The sequence below is a fragment of the Carlito syrichta genome, unplaced genomic scaffold, assembly GCF_000164805.1.
Source record: "Carlito syrichta isolate Samal-C Ts95f unplaced genomic scaffold, Tarsius_syrichta-2.0.1 Scaffold115728, whole genome shotgun sequence".
Classification (NCBI taxonomy): Eukaryota; Metazoa; Chordata; class Mammalia; order Primates; family Tarsiidae; genus Carlito; species Carlito syrichta.
In genome coordinates, this window is record NW_007059824.1 from 545685 (window position 1) to 562487 (window position 16803).

Below are 16803 nucleotides of genomic sequence, written 5' to 3' on the forward strand. Positions count from 1 at the left end.
AGGATGACCGGCTGCCTGGACACCCTCGCATCCTCTTGTAAAAGCCTGCGAGATTAGGCATGCTTCAAAAGGCGCCTGACTCCAGCCTCACCTGTGAGGTCACCTGTGTTTTTTGGCGCATCAGGGTGTGTTTGCTCACACGCTGCCACCTGCCCCTGCCAGTGTGTTGTCCTCTGTGTCCTCTCTGTGCATCCGTGTGCACCGACACTCAGACGTGTCACCGTGCATGTCTGCTCTCTGCCAGCAAGGGTCACATGCCCCCAAACTTTGCAGAAAACAGGAAGCCCCGTCAGTGAGCAGGCAGCCCAGTGATTCATCAGGGGATGACAGTCCAGCTGTTCGTGTCCCTTGTCCCCTGTAGTGGGGTCACTGTCCAGGGCGGCTTCCTCCCCCTGCCTCTCCGTCCCTGGCCAGCCCGATGGAGCGGAGCGGGCTTGGACTTTGCCTTATCACCTCTGGAGGCGGCCTGGCCAGACTCTGTTTGGGCCAAGTTTTTATTTATCTTCCCTGGCTTTTTTGGGGTGGGGAGGCTGAGGAATGTGGAGTGTTGTAACGTTCGGAAGAGGGCGGTGGAGAAGCAGGAACCAGGCCTCCCGCCTGCTCTGCCTTCTTACCCCCTGCACCTCTGCAGGCTCTCGGCTCTCCTTGGCTCCCCAGTTCCCTTGCCGAGCCCATCTCAATGTGTCCTGTCGTCTCCCTGTGGCTTGCAGGGCCTGGCCCTGTGCTCCTGACCACACCTCACGCCTTGGCTACAGTTGTGGCTTCCAGTTGTTCGAAGCAGCTGGGGTGACTTCCTCCCAAAGTGGCTATGGCTCAGCAACAGATGAAACCCAAGGGGCTATTTATAGCAGGGTGGCCCTGGGGCCTGGAGCAGGGCCTAGGCCTGGGGAGATTCAGGGACTCTTCATCAGGGACCAGAGGAATGGAGATGGATGAAGTGTTGGGTTTCTGCCTTCCTCTGGCTGGGTAGTTTTGGAAGCTTCTGGTTTGGGGCTTGAAAACCAAACAAAACCACTCCTGCTCCTCCCCACTGCCTCCCCACCACTCACTCCTCTGCCCCCAGCCTGACAGCCTGACTCATGCAAACCCGAGTTCTCAGGGCCAAAGAGCTGTGGAGACTGAGAAACTTCCCGCCCCAACAGTCCCACTTGGCTCTTTCCTTCTTCCACGGCTGCTGCAGTCGAGCTGTTCAGAGCTCAGGGGCAGCTCAGACAGGGACTCTGGACAGAGTCTCCTCCCAGGGCAGTTGATGGAGAGTCCTCTTCTTAGTGGCGCTGCCCTGATTTGGAGCTCGATTGGGAGCTGGGCCTCTGAGCCCACCTGTCCTGCCTTGTAGATGCAGCAGGGCCGGGGGAGAGCTGGAAGGGGTTCCTCTTTTTGGGGTCCCTGTGATCAAGTTGGAGTGTGAATCCTGCCTGGGCATCAGCTTTCCAGGGACTTGCACCTCAGTCTCTCTCCTCCTTGGCGGACCGTGGTCCTGTCTTCTCCAAGAAGCGGCTGCAACTTGGTGACTAGGAAAAGCCAGTCTCTGAGAGGCACATGGGCATTTGGAACATGTTGGTGGGCTCAGAGGACTCAGGCTGGACCCAGGAATCTAGAAATTGGGCGTTTGGATTCTGCGTTGTGTGAGGTGGCTGGAAGGATGGACGGCTGCTGGTGGTAGCTGTGATGCAGAGTTTTGATTTTCCATGGAGGCGAGTGTTTGGCTGTAACTACCGTCTAAGTAACTACCCTTTTCGTCGTACTTGATACAACAGCAACAACAGAAACAACAGCTGTAGTTTATTGAATGCCAGGTATGATGCAAAGTGCCTTATGTGCAAAATTGCTTTGAGTCCTTATTGCAAACCTCTGATGTTGTCCCATTTGATGTGTGACATTATAAGAAGCTCAGAGAGGTTAATTAACTGGCAAGCCTGCCCAGCAGGAGCACGGAGTCCAAACTTTGGGGTCTGTGCTTTCACTGTTGCACCATCCTGCTGTCCCGGGATGTTTTGGGCACCCACTTGGGTCCATTCGCCTACGTTTGGCACAAGCTGACAACCATGGAGATGGGAGCAGGTGAGACAACAGGCAGCAGGTCCTCAGGAGCATGGCTCATTGCCTTAGACCTTGTCTTGGCTCCTCTATGACATGCCTGGCTGTTCTAGTCTCTAAACTCGATTGAATGACTCCATGTTGCGGCTTTCAAGGAGGGCAGCGTGGGACGCTGGTGGCCAGAGAAGACAGCTTCTGGGCTAGACAGAGGGGCACCATCCCTCTCATGCTTCCCGTTCTTGCATGGTTGCAGTCTGTATCCTGCATGCGAGGTTACTATCGCGATGGCCAGTGAATCAAGGCGAAATGTGTTTTCATGGACCCAGTAACTGTTGAGTGTGTCTCAGTGCAGATGGCGCCAGCCAGGTGGGGTGTGTTCCTCAGCCTGGGATTTCTTCCATTCCTCCCTCCGTACTCTGGCTCGAGTACAGGCAGGCACACTCAGGTGGAATTGGCATCGGCTTCGGGTAGTGTTGCTGGGGGCCTAGGGTGGCGGGACCGGGATGTTGGCAGAGGAGAAGAGAGGTGTGTTTGGCCACGGCCCTGACTGCTGCTGTGGTCAGCGCTGTGCTGTGTTCCTCCCGCCATCCTGCCTGCTTCTGCCTAATTCTTCTCCTCTTTCCTTCCCAGGGCTCCACCAGGGTCACCCCAAGTGTCCAGCCTCGTCCCCAGTCCATCAGGTATGCTTGGCCCATGTGAGGAGGGGCCGGGGTATAGGCCATAGGATCTTGATGTGTTCCTGTCCAGTCTTACCTCTGGGTCCCTGGGACTGAAGCCATAAAACCCCCAGCAGTGGTGTTGGCCAACATGCGAGTCATGGGAGAGATTGCAGGCAGATGTCACTTGGCAGTGGTCGCATTTTGAGGTCCAGGCCAGGCCTTGAGCTGGCTTCCTTATTTACCTGCATGAGCTCATCTAGTCCTGGCAACGACCCCACAAGGTTAAGTATTTTATTCCCATTTGGCAGATGAAGAAACGGAGTCTCAGAGAGATGAGGTGACTTGTGAAAAAGGTCACACAGTCACGCGGAGACAGCAGCACTTGGATCTGCATTCAGGACTGGCAGGCATCAGAGCCTGTGTTGGACTTCATTCCCCTCTGCAGACAGGGGTTTCTGGTTTGGGAGGGTTGTTTATAAAAGGAAAGTTATCTATCTGGCCGGGCTGGCAGAGGCTGGGGGGAAGGAATGCCCAGGGGACTTTGTGTCTTGCTGATCCAGAGTCCCTTCCCTCCCTGTCTCACCTCCACCGTCTGAGACTCCTGAGGTGAGTCGGAAGGCCAGCCCTGCTGGGCAGCTGACGCCCTGGTGGGTTGTGGCCCAGCTGCCAGCTGCCTACAGTCCGGAGTTGGTTCTTCAGAGTATCCCCTCCTTCCCCTATGGCTGAGAACAGAGACTTGGGGCAGTTGGGTGCAGGGGGTGAGGCTGAGGTTGTCCAGCCATTTGCGTTCCTCCTGGGAGCCAGCCTGAGGACAGGGTCAGGTCAGCGCCCAGGATGGGCTGTGTCTCACTTGTGCTTCTCACCACCACGTCCCCTCTCACTCCCCTCCCAGCTGGAACAAGAGGAGCTGGGCTTGCTGACATTTCAGCCTCTTCCTTGGAGCCAGGACAAAGAGGAGTTTTGGCCGCTGGGGAGTGGGAGTTGCTCTGAGTTAGCTGAGGCTTCCCGGGGGTATATGTGCATGTGGCTTCTTGTCACACTGGTCATCACCTACAGAACTGTCCTTGGTTAGGCAGTGCCTGAGATAGGAACCCTACCCCAGTGGCTGCTGTGAGAAGCTTATCATAGGGATGGGAGGTGGCTGGGACTTAGAGGGTTAAACTCAGACTGGGCTTCTCACCTCAGGCCACTGGTCCCCTTCCCCCTCAGGCCCCTGTCCTCCCACCAGAGAGGCCACCTTCACCCTATCTCCACTCCCATCCACACAGCTGGGCTCAGATTTAACCCTGGTGGAGGGTTGGGTTCTTCTAAGCTCCTCCATGGTTTGGGGCTTATACACTCCAGTGCCAGAGGGCCCCCCCTACTTTTAAACACCTGGGTAGTGTTCCTCTGGTCATTTTTTTTTTTTTTGAGTTGGAGTCTCACTCTGTCGCCCAGACTGGAGTGCAGTGGCCGCTCCCGCCCACCGCAGCCTCGACCTGCTGGGCTCTGGCGATCCTTCCGCCTCAGCCTTCCAAGTAGCCGGAATTACAGGCGCGCGCTACCACGCCCAGCTGATTTTTTTATTTATTGTAGAGATGAGGTCTTGCTGCCCAGGCGGGTCTCGAACCCGCGGGCTCAGGCAATCCACTCACCTCAGCCTCCCAAAGGCGCGGGATGACAGGCTGAGCCACCGAGCCCGGCTCCTCTGGTCACTTTTAAGCATCCTGGTGGTGTTCTTCCCGTTGCCCCTTCAGTCTGGCTGCTGTCTATCGTGAAAGGTTAGCAACACGAAATGTGAGTGCTGTCCACCTTGCTTAGAGGGGGAAGTGAGATACAGGAGACGGCTGATGGGTAGAGAGGTGTTGGGGTTGGGAGGGTGAAGGTGCTTCCAGAAACCACGCATGGGTCGCCCCCTATGGGCATCCTGGACCTTTCTCCTTGAAGAGATGAGAAGATGGAAACCCCTTCCCACTCCCCCAGTGGCTGAAGGAGGGTGAGCTGCCCAACCCAGGGACTCCCCCTCTCACCGAGGCATACAGATGGTACTGGCAGCCGCTGGCCACCACGGCAGCAAAGACTCGGTGCCCTCTCATTTCCTGGGCCCTTAGAAATCAGGGAGGCCACTGCCAAGAAGCAGCCCTGGCAGGCAGTGGGAGCTGCCAGAGGCAAGGAGAGAGCCAGGGAACAAAGGGCAGGAGTCGGCCTGTCTCTGGGAGGGCTGGAATGCGCACTGTGGCCCGGCTTACCTGGAACCTGGGTGAGCTTGTCACCTGAGCTACCCCCTTCCCCCAGAGGCCTCCGCCCACTCCACAGCTCCAGAGCAAGGGAGGGCAGCGAAGGCTCCGCTCCTAGGTGCTGGAAAGCGCCCAGGGCAGCCTCTCCTTCCTCTTCCAGAGCAATCCGGGGCCCTTTGGGAGACTGCTGCCTGACCAGGCAGTCACAGGGTGTTGGGAGTCAGAGTTCTGGGTTTCTGGCCGGTCTGGCTCTAGCCCTGAGCTCAGGAATCCCAGTCGAAGGAGGTGCCCAAAGGACTGATGGGAGCTAAGAACTGGTGTCATCACGGTTTGGTTCTGAAACGCTCTGAGGTCCTTGCCAGCCCGGCCCAGCTTGCTCCTTCTGGCGCTTCCAGGCCGGCTGCACTTGGCCTTGCCAGGGGGAATCTCTGGCCTTGGCTCTGGGCTGGGGTGCGGCCAAGCACCCCGGGTTGCACAAGGAGTCATGCATGGTGTGTAGGGGGTGCAGCTATCTGGGGCTCCCTCGGGGGGGCTGGATTCTGATCTGGACCCTCCGCCGCCTGCTGTCTCCCCAGAAACATGAGTGTGAGCCGGACCATGGAGGACAGCTGTGAGCTGGACCTGGTGTACGTCACAGAAAGGATCATCGCCGTCTCCTTCCCCAGCACAGCCAATGAGGAGAATTTCCGGAGCAACCTCCGCGAGGTGGCCCAGATGCTCAAGTCCAAGCATGGAGGCAGCTACCTGGTGAGGATGGGGCCTCTTGCCCGCCTGCCCAGCGCCCTCTGTCCTTCCATCCGCTCACCACCTCTTCATTGCTGGTGTTCCTGTCACCTGCGCCTATGCCTGAGAGGCCTCTTCCCTGTGTTCACCTGTCCTTCTCCCGCAGCTCCTGTGACTTGAATCTTCACTTGCTGTCCAGCCCAGATCTGTTCTAAGGAGTATACCTGGAACTGGAAGGCAGCATCTGGAACCGTGCACATACACGCACGTGTGTGTGTGTTTGTGTGTGTGTGTGTGTGTGTGTGTGTGTGTGTGTGTGTGTGTGTGTGTGTGTTGGCCAGGAGAAGAGAGTCACAGCCGAAGTTTAGGTGATCGAGTACTTGCTATGGGCTATGTGTTCCACATACTTAACCCTCTCAGCAGTGCTAGAAGGCAGGGCCCTGGAGCACAGAGAGATGGGATTATTTGCCTAAGGTCATAGGGTCAGGGAGTGGCAGAACTAGCATGGCCTCTGAGAAGTCTTGGGACAGATTTGTGGCAACATGCGTCTGAAAGCACCCTGTGTTGCTGCTCTCTGCCTCTGTGGCCTGTCCCAGAGGAGTCACCTGTCACGTGCAGAAGGTGCCAGCAGTGGTCTCTAGTGTGGAAAGGCTGACCTAGCCTTGGCCCCAGAGGAGGGCCCAGATTCATTGTACAAGGAGGCACATGTGGGCTGGACCAGCCACCTTTGGCAGCTGCCCCTGGGTGTTTGAGGAGGGATGGAGACTGCATGCATTCCCTAGGACTGCTGTAGCAAAGTCCAGTTGGCTCTCCCTATCCATGGGTTCACATCTGTGGACTCAAAAGGTTGAAAAGATTCAGAAAAGAACCCAACCATAGATAACAATGCAACAATACAAAATACCACAAATGCAAACAATACAGTACAACTATTTACGCAGCCTTTTCCTTGCTTAGGTGTTATATGTAATCTAGAGATGATTGAACATACACGGGTGGATGTACATAGGTTACATGCAAAGACCATGTCATTTTATATAAGGACCCTGAGCATCCATCTAGGGGGTGGGGTGGGGTAGAGGGATCCCGAGCCCAGATCCCCACTGGATGCTAGGGGATGACTGGACCTTAAAGTTGGTGGCTTAAAATAACAGGAGTTTATTCTCTCATAGTTCTGGGGGCTGGGACTGAAGTCTGAAATCAAGGTGCTGGCAGAGCCAGGCTCCCTCTGAATTCCACAGGGAAGAATCCTTCCTTGCCTCATCCTGGCTTTTGGGGACCCTCATCAGTCCTTGGCATTCCTCAGTTGGTAGCCACGTCACTCCCATCTCCACCTCCGTGTTCACGTAGCCCCTTCCCTGTGTCTCTCTGTGTGTCCTCTCCTCTTCTTATAAGGACATCAGTTATTGCATTTAGGGTCTACCCTAGATACAGGTTGATCTCATATCTTCTAGATCCTTAACTACTTACACGGCAAAGACACTATTTCCAAATAAGGTCACATTCTGAAGTTCTGGGTGGACATGAATTTTTGAGGGCACTATTCAACCACGATAGAGACCCATCTGTTCCCTATGTTAGGGCGTTGTTAAAAGCCTGACTTTGGTTGGGTGCAGTGGCTCATGCCTGGAATCCCAGCACTTTGGAAGGTTGAGGCGGGAGGATCACTTGAGCCCAGGAGTTCAAGACCAGCCTGAGCAATATAGCAAGACCTGGACTCAATTAAAAAAAAAAAACAACCAGACTGGCTTTAAGCATTAGAAAGTCCTGGGTTCGAATTCTGTCTCTGGATGGGTGTGGTGGCTCATGCCTGTAATCCCAGTATTTTGAGAGGCCAAGGTAGGAGGATTGCTTGAGCCCAGGAGTTCAAAACCAGCTAGGCAACATACTGAGACCTTGTCTCAAATAAATACATAAATAAACAAATAAATAAATAATTAGCTGGGCACGGTGGCATGTTCCTGTAGCTCCAGCTACTTGGGAGGCTGAGGCAGAAGGTTCATTTGAGCCCAAAAGGTCGATGCTTGGGTGACAGAGGCAATATCTCAACTCAAAACAACAACAACAATAGCAACAACAAACAATTCTGGCTTTGCTCTTACTAACTACGTGATCTCGGCTGCTTAGCCTCACTAAGCCTTAGACTTTCCATCTATAAAATGGGTCTAATCACATTGGCTACCTCTGATGGTTGTTGAGAGAGTTAAGCTGGCTGTTAGATGTAACATCCTTAGCACACGGGTGGCAGGTGGTAGATACTGACCGAGTGGTTGCCGTTGCTGATAAAACAAAATGTGTTCCTTTACAGGGAGCAAAAGTAGACCAGAGAGCTCCTAAGATACTTCCTGATTTCAGGATTCTGTGGGTCTCTGTGCTCTGCCACCCCTCTCCCCATCCTGCTTATTCCAGACTGGGTGGTCCTCTTTTCTCCCCAGGAGACCACACCGTGATCTTTGAGTTTCCCAGACATTGGGATAAGGGTGGGGAGTTCTGCCCACCCCGTTGGAGGCAGAGGCAGGAATTCCAGAGACGGGGGAATTGCGTGGGGTGTGGCTAAGCATTGAAGGGCACGTGCTGGGAGAGGCATGCCAAAGGTCTGAGTGGGCCCGTTAGGATGGTTTGTTCCCTCTGATGAAGGATATCAGAAAAGTTGCATCTTCATGAGATGAGGTCTGAAGTCAAACGTGAAATGGAAACAAGAGATGGCCCAATACGTATCATCCCACGCTGCTGGACTCCTGTTCAGTGTGATGAGATGCATGAGGAAACTGAAACACGTTCCGTCCCTGTCTCATCTTCTGTTTAGGACGGCCACTCACCTAGGGGAGTGGCTAAATCTGCATCTCTCTCTTTCTCCCCCTCCCTCTTTTTCCCCATGAGGACATCTCCCTGTTGAGTTCCTGCTGGTGGGCGTCCGTCTGATGGGACTCTATTGTATGTTCATGCATGAAAAGAACATCTATTACAGAGAGAGAGTGAGTGAGCACAGGAAGTCCAGGGAGCTCGTGGCTGGCCCTGGCTGGGGACCTGGCTGGCAGAGGGCATCGGTGCTCTGGCTGGCAGTGGGGTAGTCTCTCCAGAAGAAGTTAGAGATGGCACCACAGTCCCCGGTGTGACCAGTGGGCTTCCTTGCAGTGGTTCTCCCTCCACTCCGAGCCCTCTTCACCCTCACCTCCTCATACTTTCTTTTTCTCCTTCTAGCTGTTCAACCTCTCCGAGCGGAGACCTGACATCACGAAGCTCCACGCCAAGGTAAGCCAGTGGCCATTTTGGGGTGGGGGCCTCTTCCCCCTGGAAGGAAAGGAGAATAGAGGGCTCCCTCTCTGGGGTCTCCCACACTGGAATCTTGGGCAAAAGTGCTGTGACAGTTTGAAAAACCCATTCGAAGTCATTGAGCCGTCCTACGGGTGTAAGATGGAAAAGAATATATCTAGTGTTTCCATAATGCAAATTACAGAAAGCAAGCTTGAGGCAGTGATTCTCTACCAGGTCTGCCCCTCTGGGGAGTACACAGCATCTCTGGGGCGAGGCTGGAGTGGTGAGATGTTTTAGTTTTGAGAATGAAAACTGTTGGGAATCACTGCTTTTGACTTTCCCACCTCCAGCGTCTACTCCGTTGCTCAGTGAATTGTGTGTGCGACTTGGCCATGGACGTCTGCTCCTGGCTCCTGGATTCAGAGCCTGTTGCTCTGTGACCTCGGGGTGGGTGACAGACTTCTCTGGGCCTCAGGTTGTGCCACTGAAAGTGGACTGGCTGGATGAGGTGTGGTCTCTGGGTCTCCCAAGCAGAAGTTTTCCTTTAAAGCTCTGTGAGCTTAGACAGGTTTCAAGGGGCCTGAAGATTGCTATTCAGATCTTCCCTCTGTGCCCTACACACCGTTCTCAGCTGTCCTGACAAATGGGTGCTTTGTGTGTCCAGGGCCTGGAAAAGAGCCGTGAACATCAGGGAGTCCCTTACTTCTCTCTCTCCCCCACTGAGCCAGGCCCCAGGGCTGTCCATAGGAGGCCAGCTTGAGGACAGTGCCTGGGGGCTCCTCAGCATGTTTTGAGGTCAGTCATGTGGTAGAGACCTTGGGGTCATCGGCTCCAAGCCTCTGTTTTACACACATCTAAGGACACTGAGGCTGAAAGTGGGGGCAGGGCTTGTCTAAAGCCCCACGGTGAGTGAGTGCCAGACCCCAGACCCTCACCCAGGCTCTCCAGTGCTGGGCTATGGCCTTTGCCTTCCAAATGCCTGCCTCCCAGGGGCTGACGGGCAGGGAGGAGCCAAGTTGCAGCAGGAGCCAGCAGCTGGGGCTGCCGTCTCCGTGCTGGCACATGGTGTGTGCTGCTCCCCCTGGCCTGCTTGGCTCTCTGAGGCTTCTGTCCTCTTCTCACCCACGGCTTGGGCCACAGGTCCTGGAATTTGGCTGGCCTGACCTCCACACGCCAGCTCTGGAGAAGATCTGCAGCATCTGCAAGGCCATGGACACGTGGCTCAACGCAGACCCGCACAATGTCGTTGTTCTGCACAACAAGGTCAGAGCTGGGCTGTGCGGTGTGTGTGTGGATTCCTGGACGAATCCTTGGATGTGTGTGGGTGCCTGGATTGTGTGAGCATGCAAGTCTCCTTTCTAGGGTATAGTAGATTCTGTCCCGGGGTACCCCCAAGAAGTGGAGGTATATCAGCTTGTATCCCCAGCAGTGAATGATCAGCTATGCTTTTCTGAGATTCAGCTTCTCTCTGCTTTCCTCCCCTGTGTCCCCCGCCCTCCTTCTTTCTCCCTTAGAGTCACACCCCTCTCTCTAGACCCTGCCCCTTTTCCACCAAGCCTTCTGGATGGGCTCTGAGGCAGGAGGGCCGGCCTTAGGAATAAAGGCTTTTGTGTTTTGGGGCTCTTTCAGGGAAACCGAGGCAGGATAGGAGTTGTCATCGCGGCTTACATGCACTACAGCAACATTTCTGCCAGGTGAGAGGGGCCCCAAGCCGCCCATCCTCTGAACATAGTGTTCCCTCCTTCTCTTCTCTGGGTGGGGCGGGAAGACGGATGGATAAGGACAGGGGAGATGAGAGGCAATGAGGATGGGTGTTGGAGCCCCCAGAAGAGGAGAGGAGAAGGTGCCTGCCCACATCTCTGAGGCAGCAGTCTGTGGACAGAGGACAAGAGAGAGGAGAGTCCGTCTGGGAGCCTGGTGGGGGCAGCTCTGGGAGACAGGCCCTGCCATGAGCACCCCAGGCAGCCTGCTTCTTGGGGCCACTTTTCCTTGCCAAACTGCCTTCCGTTTCCCTGGGTGAGCAGGGAGGGAGTTAAAAAAAAACAAAAACAAAATGTTGGATCAGATCTGTGTCTGGTGGAACCATCTGGAGGTTATGTCATGTCATCTGTCCCTCTGCCTCTGGCCAGCAGTGCCCTCTTCCCGCCTAGATATTTGGAGCAAGAATAAGGAACAAGCCGAAGATGAATCCTGTTCTGATCTCAACTTTTTTTTTTTTTGAGTTGGAGTCTCAATCTGTCACCCAGATTGGAGTGTAGTGGCACACTCACAGCTACCTCAGCCTCGACCTGCAAGGCTCAGGTGATCCTTCCACCTCAGCCTTCTGGTTTTTTATTTTTATTTTTATTTATTGTAGAGATGAGGTCTCACCAAGTTGCCCAGGCTGGTCTCGCACCTGTGGGATCAGGCAATCCTCTCACCTCGGCCTCCCAAAGTACTGGGATTATAGGCGTGAGCCACCGCTCCCGGCCCACCTCAGCCTTCTAAGTAGCTGTGACTACAGACTAGCACCACCATGCCCGACTAATTTTTTTTTAATTAATTAATTGTAGAGACAAGATCTTGTCATGTTGTCCAGGCTGGTCTTGAACTCCTGGCCTCAGGCAAGCCTCTTGCCTCGGCCTTCCAAAGTCCTTGGGATTACAAGTGTGAGCCGCCACACCCGGCCTCTGTTCTGATCCCATTCTGCAGGCCAGGGGTTATTTGTCCGTCTGTCATTCATTCAACAGTGATTACTAAATGGCCACTGTGCCAGGCTCTGTTCTAGGTGCTACGAGTAGAGCAGAGGGCCTAGCCAGGCCACTGCCCTGGCAGATGTTAAATGAGCAAATAAACACATTCGTGTCGCAGGGGATAATTACCATGAAAAAACAGAGACTAGAGGAAGACAGTGGTGAGGAGGGGTGTGTGGTCAGAGAAGGCCCTGGCGGGATGATGCTGGAGCAGGTGATGCTGTGATCCCACTGGATTATGGATGGGAAGGGTTGAGCCATAGGAAGGCTGGGACTCAGCCCATACCCTGATAGGAGAGGAAGGGCGGGAACACGACGGGGCGGCATGTTTGAAACTGAGCGAGTGTGGAAAGAACAGGAGGAGAGGAAGCTGGAAGGTGGCGGAGCCAAGGGGCCTTGTGGGCCTTACTGAGGACTTTAGAGTTTGCTGTAAGAGCAATGGAAAGTCACCGGAGAGTCAGGAATGGAGGAGCTTGGTGAACTGCCTTTTGGTTTCCAAATGCTCTCAGTGAGAACAGGGAGGATGTTCTGTGGGGGCCTTGTCATTTGGCGGTAGTTTTGGGACTTTGAACAACCCAACCCAGCCTCTTTTTTGCTTAATGGTGAACACTCCTGCACTCCTACTGTGTGCCCACATGTGCCAAGCTCTGTACGGGTGTCCCCTCACTCAGCTGTACAGTGGCCTTCAAGGAAGGTGCAGTTACCACCCTCATTTGACAGGCAAGGAAAGTGAGGTTCACAAAGATGAGGGAGCATGCCCAGAGACACAGGGCTAGCAAGGCCCTGATGTGGACTCCCGAGTTGTCTGGCCCTAAAGCCCAGCTCAGAGTGCTGCACCACACAGGATGGAGAGTTGCTGGAGTGCTCATTTCCTGAAAATGTGTCAGCACTGGGTGACTGGGGAAGAGACAGGGGCGGGGGCGAGGGGCTCTTGGATATGGGAGTTGGCTTCTCTGACCACCTGTCTCTCCCCACAGTGCAGACCAGGCTCTGGACCGGTTTGCAATGAAGCGGTTCTATGAAGATAAGATTGTGCCCATTGGCCAACCATCCCAAAGAAGGTGGGTGTCTAGGACTCACACATGTGTACTCACTATACAAGGGGACGAGACTTGTGTCCCCACCAGGGGTGGGATGGCGGTGCCTAGGTGGAGTGTACCAGGTGCGTGTTTTCCGGTGCCAGCTGGGAGTGGTATGAGCTCAGGGACACAGGTGAGTGGGCCAGCTGATGTGTGACCGCGGGTTGGTATGGCAGTTGGCTTCTGAGGCTGGGCTAAGAGCAGTGGGGCCATTGTGGGGAAGTAATGGTCTGGGGGTGAGAAGCCCTTTGTACAAGAAGTCATGTGTGATTCTTGGCTCTGGTGGCAGGATTGCTTCAGTGCTTGGATGAGTCTACGGAAGGCTGACGTCACTGCCGTCTGCCATGGGAGGTCACCGAGACTCACGATAAGGGTCACCTTCTATTGGGAGAGTTTTAAAACATTTTACTGAGAGCTTTCAATCTTGTAGTCTCATTGGAGTCTCACAAGAGCCCTGGCAGGAAGCAGGGCAGGGATGATTTCATGCATTCATTCACTGGGCAAGGTGTAGGAATGCTATGATAGCCACAAGCGCTGAGGTTTCTAGGTGAACAGATCATATCCTTTCCCTTGGTGAGCTCATAGTCCATTGGGAGATGGACATCAAGCAAGTAACCTTACAAACAAGACAGTGTCAGATGGTTCTGGTGCTGGGAAAGAGAGAAAAGGGCATTGCAGAGATGGAGCTGATGGGAGGGCATTGCAGAGATGGAGCTGATGGGAGGGGGGCTGTTTAATGGGGGTGGTCGGAGAGTACCTCTCAGAGAAGGTGGATTTTAGCCCAAACTGGAATAATAGTGAGCTCCCAAATGACAGTCTAGGACATCCCCATTTTACACATGAGAAGCTTTAGCCTAGGAAGGAGATATGACCGGGGTCCATAGAAAGTAGTGGCAGAATGGGAAGTATGTGGAGGCCTAGTGACACGCGGGCTGGAGAAGTGTCTCTGGGCTGTGCTACTCTACTCACTGTCCTGAAGGATTCTGCTCTGTGGGTAACATGGTCAGTAATGTCTAATGCGCAGGAAGGCACAGGGCAGTATCAGGATCAGGTGGTCTTTGAGTAGGCTGCAGCCAGAATGGTGGGAAACCCAAGCCCAGACTGGAGATCTACAGAGTGGGACTAGGCCCGACTCCTTTTGTGGCTAGGAGTTGTGGGCCTTTGCCTGCCTGGGATGTGTCAATGCCGTTCTCTGCCCTGGGGATCTGGCGCTGAGTCTGTCAGGCAAGGCTTGTCTCCTAGTGGATGGTGCTCATGTACAAGCAATCAAGATCATTCCAGGTAGGGATCAGTTATGAAGAAAAAAAAAACAAAAACAAGCCAGGATGGCCAGAGAGTGATGGGTGGGCGAGAAGGGTTGATTCAGATGGATGGACTTTCTGAGAAGGTGACAGGCAAGGTGAGATTTGCGTGGGGAGAAGGACGCATGAAGTGAAGGTCTGGGGTCAAGGATCCAGGCAGAGGGAACAGCACCAGTTGCAAAGACCTGGAGGCCAAAGCAGCCCATTTGCTCTTTTAGCCCTTGGACACACCGACGGGGCCAACCAGACCCCATCGCTGCAGGTCCTGGAGCCTTTCAGATCATGCTGAGGGTCCCAACACACACCCCATCACCCTGCCCCCTTGCTTGACTGACAGAAGTGTGCTATCCCTGCTGAGGACTGTTTCCACCATTGTAGTGGGAAGCCCAAGCAGAAGCTCAGGCAAGGTAGCACCTTACTACTTAACACCTTGCCACTTAGCACCTTAGAACCTATCACCATACAAAAAAACTGATGGCCAGCCTCTGGGTCGGTGATCAGAAACCAGATGTCTTTTGGGGCAGAAAATGCTGCTTAGGCCCCTGGACACAGTAGCTGTGGATCAATGAGTCTTCCCAGGGGGAAAGTAACTATTGGTCAAGATACCTGGTTCTCAGTCTCTGGCTCGCTGATCCTGGTCATGGTGTGGCCCCTGATTTTGAAGAATAGGGATGCTGGCAGAGAAACAGGCTACTATGATGGCACGGTGTGGTCTGGAGAAAGCGGGAAGAGCAGACACACCTCTGAAGTGGAGCAGTGAGAGCTTAGAGACTGGGAATCGTATTACCTTTCAGGAATAGGATTATCCAGGGATTTCATGGTGTTAAGTACGTGCTTACACAGCACGCAGTTGGGCTGTATCTCTCTCTCTCTCTCTCTCTCTCTCTGTGTGTGTGTGTGTGTGTGTGTGTGTGTGTGTGCATGTAATTTTATCTGTGTCTGTCTGGCAACTCATATCTGCCACCACATCTGCTTGTGGGTGGGTCACTCTCTCTGTGCCCAGATGTGAAAGTGTAACTGTTGGGTTCATTATGTATTCCTTGCCATTTTCCCGCCTTCTTGTCAGTGTCACTTGCAGTTGGAAGAGAGGAGGGCAGGGAGGGAGAGAGGGAGGAGCTTTGCCTGTAGCTCCCCCATTCATTGTCACCCGCCCCCGGACTTATTGTCCCCAGCACACAGACACATCCTGTTGGCTCGATCAGGAGATCTGATAGGAACTGCCATTCCAGGTTTCCGGCTTGCTTAACGGGGCTGGGGGCGGGGCAGGGGCCTGAATAGGAGTGGGCGCTGCCCATCAGATTATCTTTCTTGAGTAGTCTGAGGAGACCCCACCCAGCCCCTGGGGCAGAGGCTTACAGGCCTGGAGGTGGGCCAAGGAGCCCAGAAACCCGAGGAGAGAGTTGTCATGGTCCTGCAAGTTCTGATCCCACCCTCCTCAAAGAGCTCCAATTGGCTGCTTCAGAGCCTCAGGATGCATTCTGATTGGTCTAGCTGACTCAGAAAAGGAGGAAGTGCCGGCCAATCAGAGGCAGAGGATTGACCTCTAGTTTATTAGCTGCCTTGGAGTCCAAACTTCTTTCCTTCTCCCCCCACTCACTCCTGGCTCTGTGTTCTTGCTGTGCGTCTGGAGTTCAGTGACCCTTTCTGGACCTTATTTTCCCTCTCTGTCTAGAAGGAGAGGATGTGGGCGAATCCTTCCATTCTTCCTACAGATCTTCGCTAAAGAATTGAGAATTGTTGACCCTAGAGATAAGGATACATATTGGAAGCTAGTTTTCTCAATTAATGAATGAAATAATTGACACAGAGGGACTTGGTGCACTTTAGTGTGATTTAAAGAAAGAACTATCACTATTTCCTGGTCTATCACGTGGCTGGTGGGTCTGTGGGCTGCAAGTATAAAGCATAAGCTTGCTTTGGGCTCGGTGTCAGGGTGTCAGCGCTGTTTGATGGTTGAGCCTGCCTTGTGCAGTAGTGAGCAGCTACATAATGCCTGTCAGGGATGTGGAAGCGTTTTGGTCCAGCTGGAGATTCTTGGGCTGGACGTGAAGCAGGAATGAGATGTCCATGCTGACCACCAGGGGGCGCAGAAGAATTCCAAGTGGGATGCGTGGTTTGTCCCAGCTCCAGGTCTGGTGGTACCTGGTTGCTCTCTCTACCTGGGGCTCCAAGTAGCGAGGGAGGTGTGTCCTGGGGTGGAGACCTCAGGGGCCTGGAGGTCAGGGGTGTGTGGTGGGGTGGGGCACGTTGTTGGGTCAGTGTTCTTGGAGAAGAGTGAACAGGGACGACCACCAGCAAAGGCCTGCCTCCCTGAAGCTGCTCCTTCCCCCATCACAGGTACGTGCATTACTTCAGTGGCCTGCTCTCCGGCTCCATCAAGATGAACAACAAACCTTTATTTCTGCACCATGTGATCATGCACGGCATCCCCAACTTTGAATCTAAAGGAGGTATCTGCCCAGCCCTCTGGCTTTCCTTCTCTGACTCCTCTTTCCTCTTGTCTTCCATCTCCTTCTCTTAAGAGACAGGTAGCCTTGGCTAGTAAAAACAACCACAGAAACAAAAAAGAAAACGAAACAAAACACATGGGCTGCAGAGTCATAAGGCTTGGATTGGAGTCTCAGCTGCATCACTTCCTGAACTTTTCTGAGCTCCAGTCTCTTCTTCTGCAAAATGGCCTTGATGCTTGCTGTGGCCCCTGGCCAGTGCTGTTGGGTGTGGCAGTGTTTTGTAAACTTAAACTGTCTTACAAAAAAGAAATCGGTGTTTCTGCTTCCTCTTTTTCTCTTTTCCTCTTTCCC

At 53.9% G+C, this 16803-nt stretch overlaps 1 protein-coding gene across 1 annotated transcript in view; it reads left to right on the plus strand.

The window, feature by feature from the left end:
* TNS1 (tensin 1) overlaps positions 1–16803 on the plus strand; it is a 147114-nt gene that overhangs the window by 42363 nt on the left and 87948 nt on the right. The window contains exons 5-11 of the mRNA XM_008073717.2: positions 2668–2717; positions 5488–5659; positions 8837–8887; positions 10031–10153; positions 10520–10584; positions 12600–12683; positions 16340–16452. Coding sequence (XP_008071908.1) covers positions 5492–5659; positions 8837–8887; positions 10031–10153; positions 10520–10584; positions 12600–12683; positions 16340–16452 — 604 coding nt within the window. The 5' untranslated portion in view covers positions 2668–2717; positions 5488–5491. The remainder of the gene's footprint in view (positions 1–2667; positions 2718–5487; positions 5660–8836; positions 8888–10030; positions 10154–10519; positions 10585–12599; positions 12684–16339; positions 16453–16803) is intronic.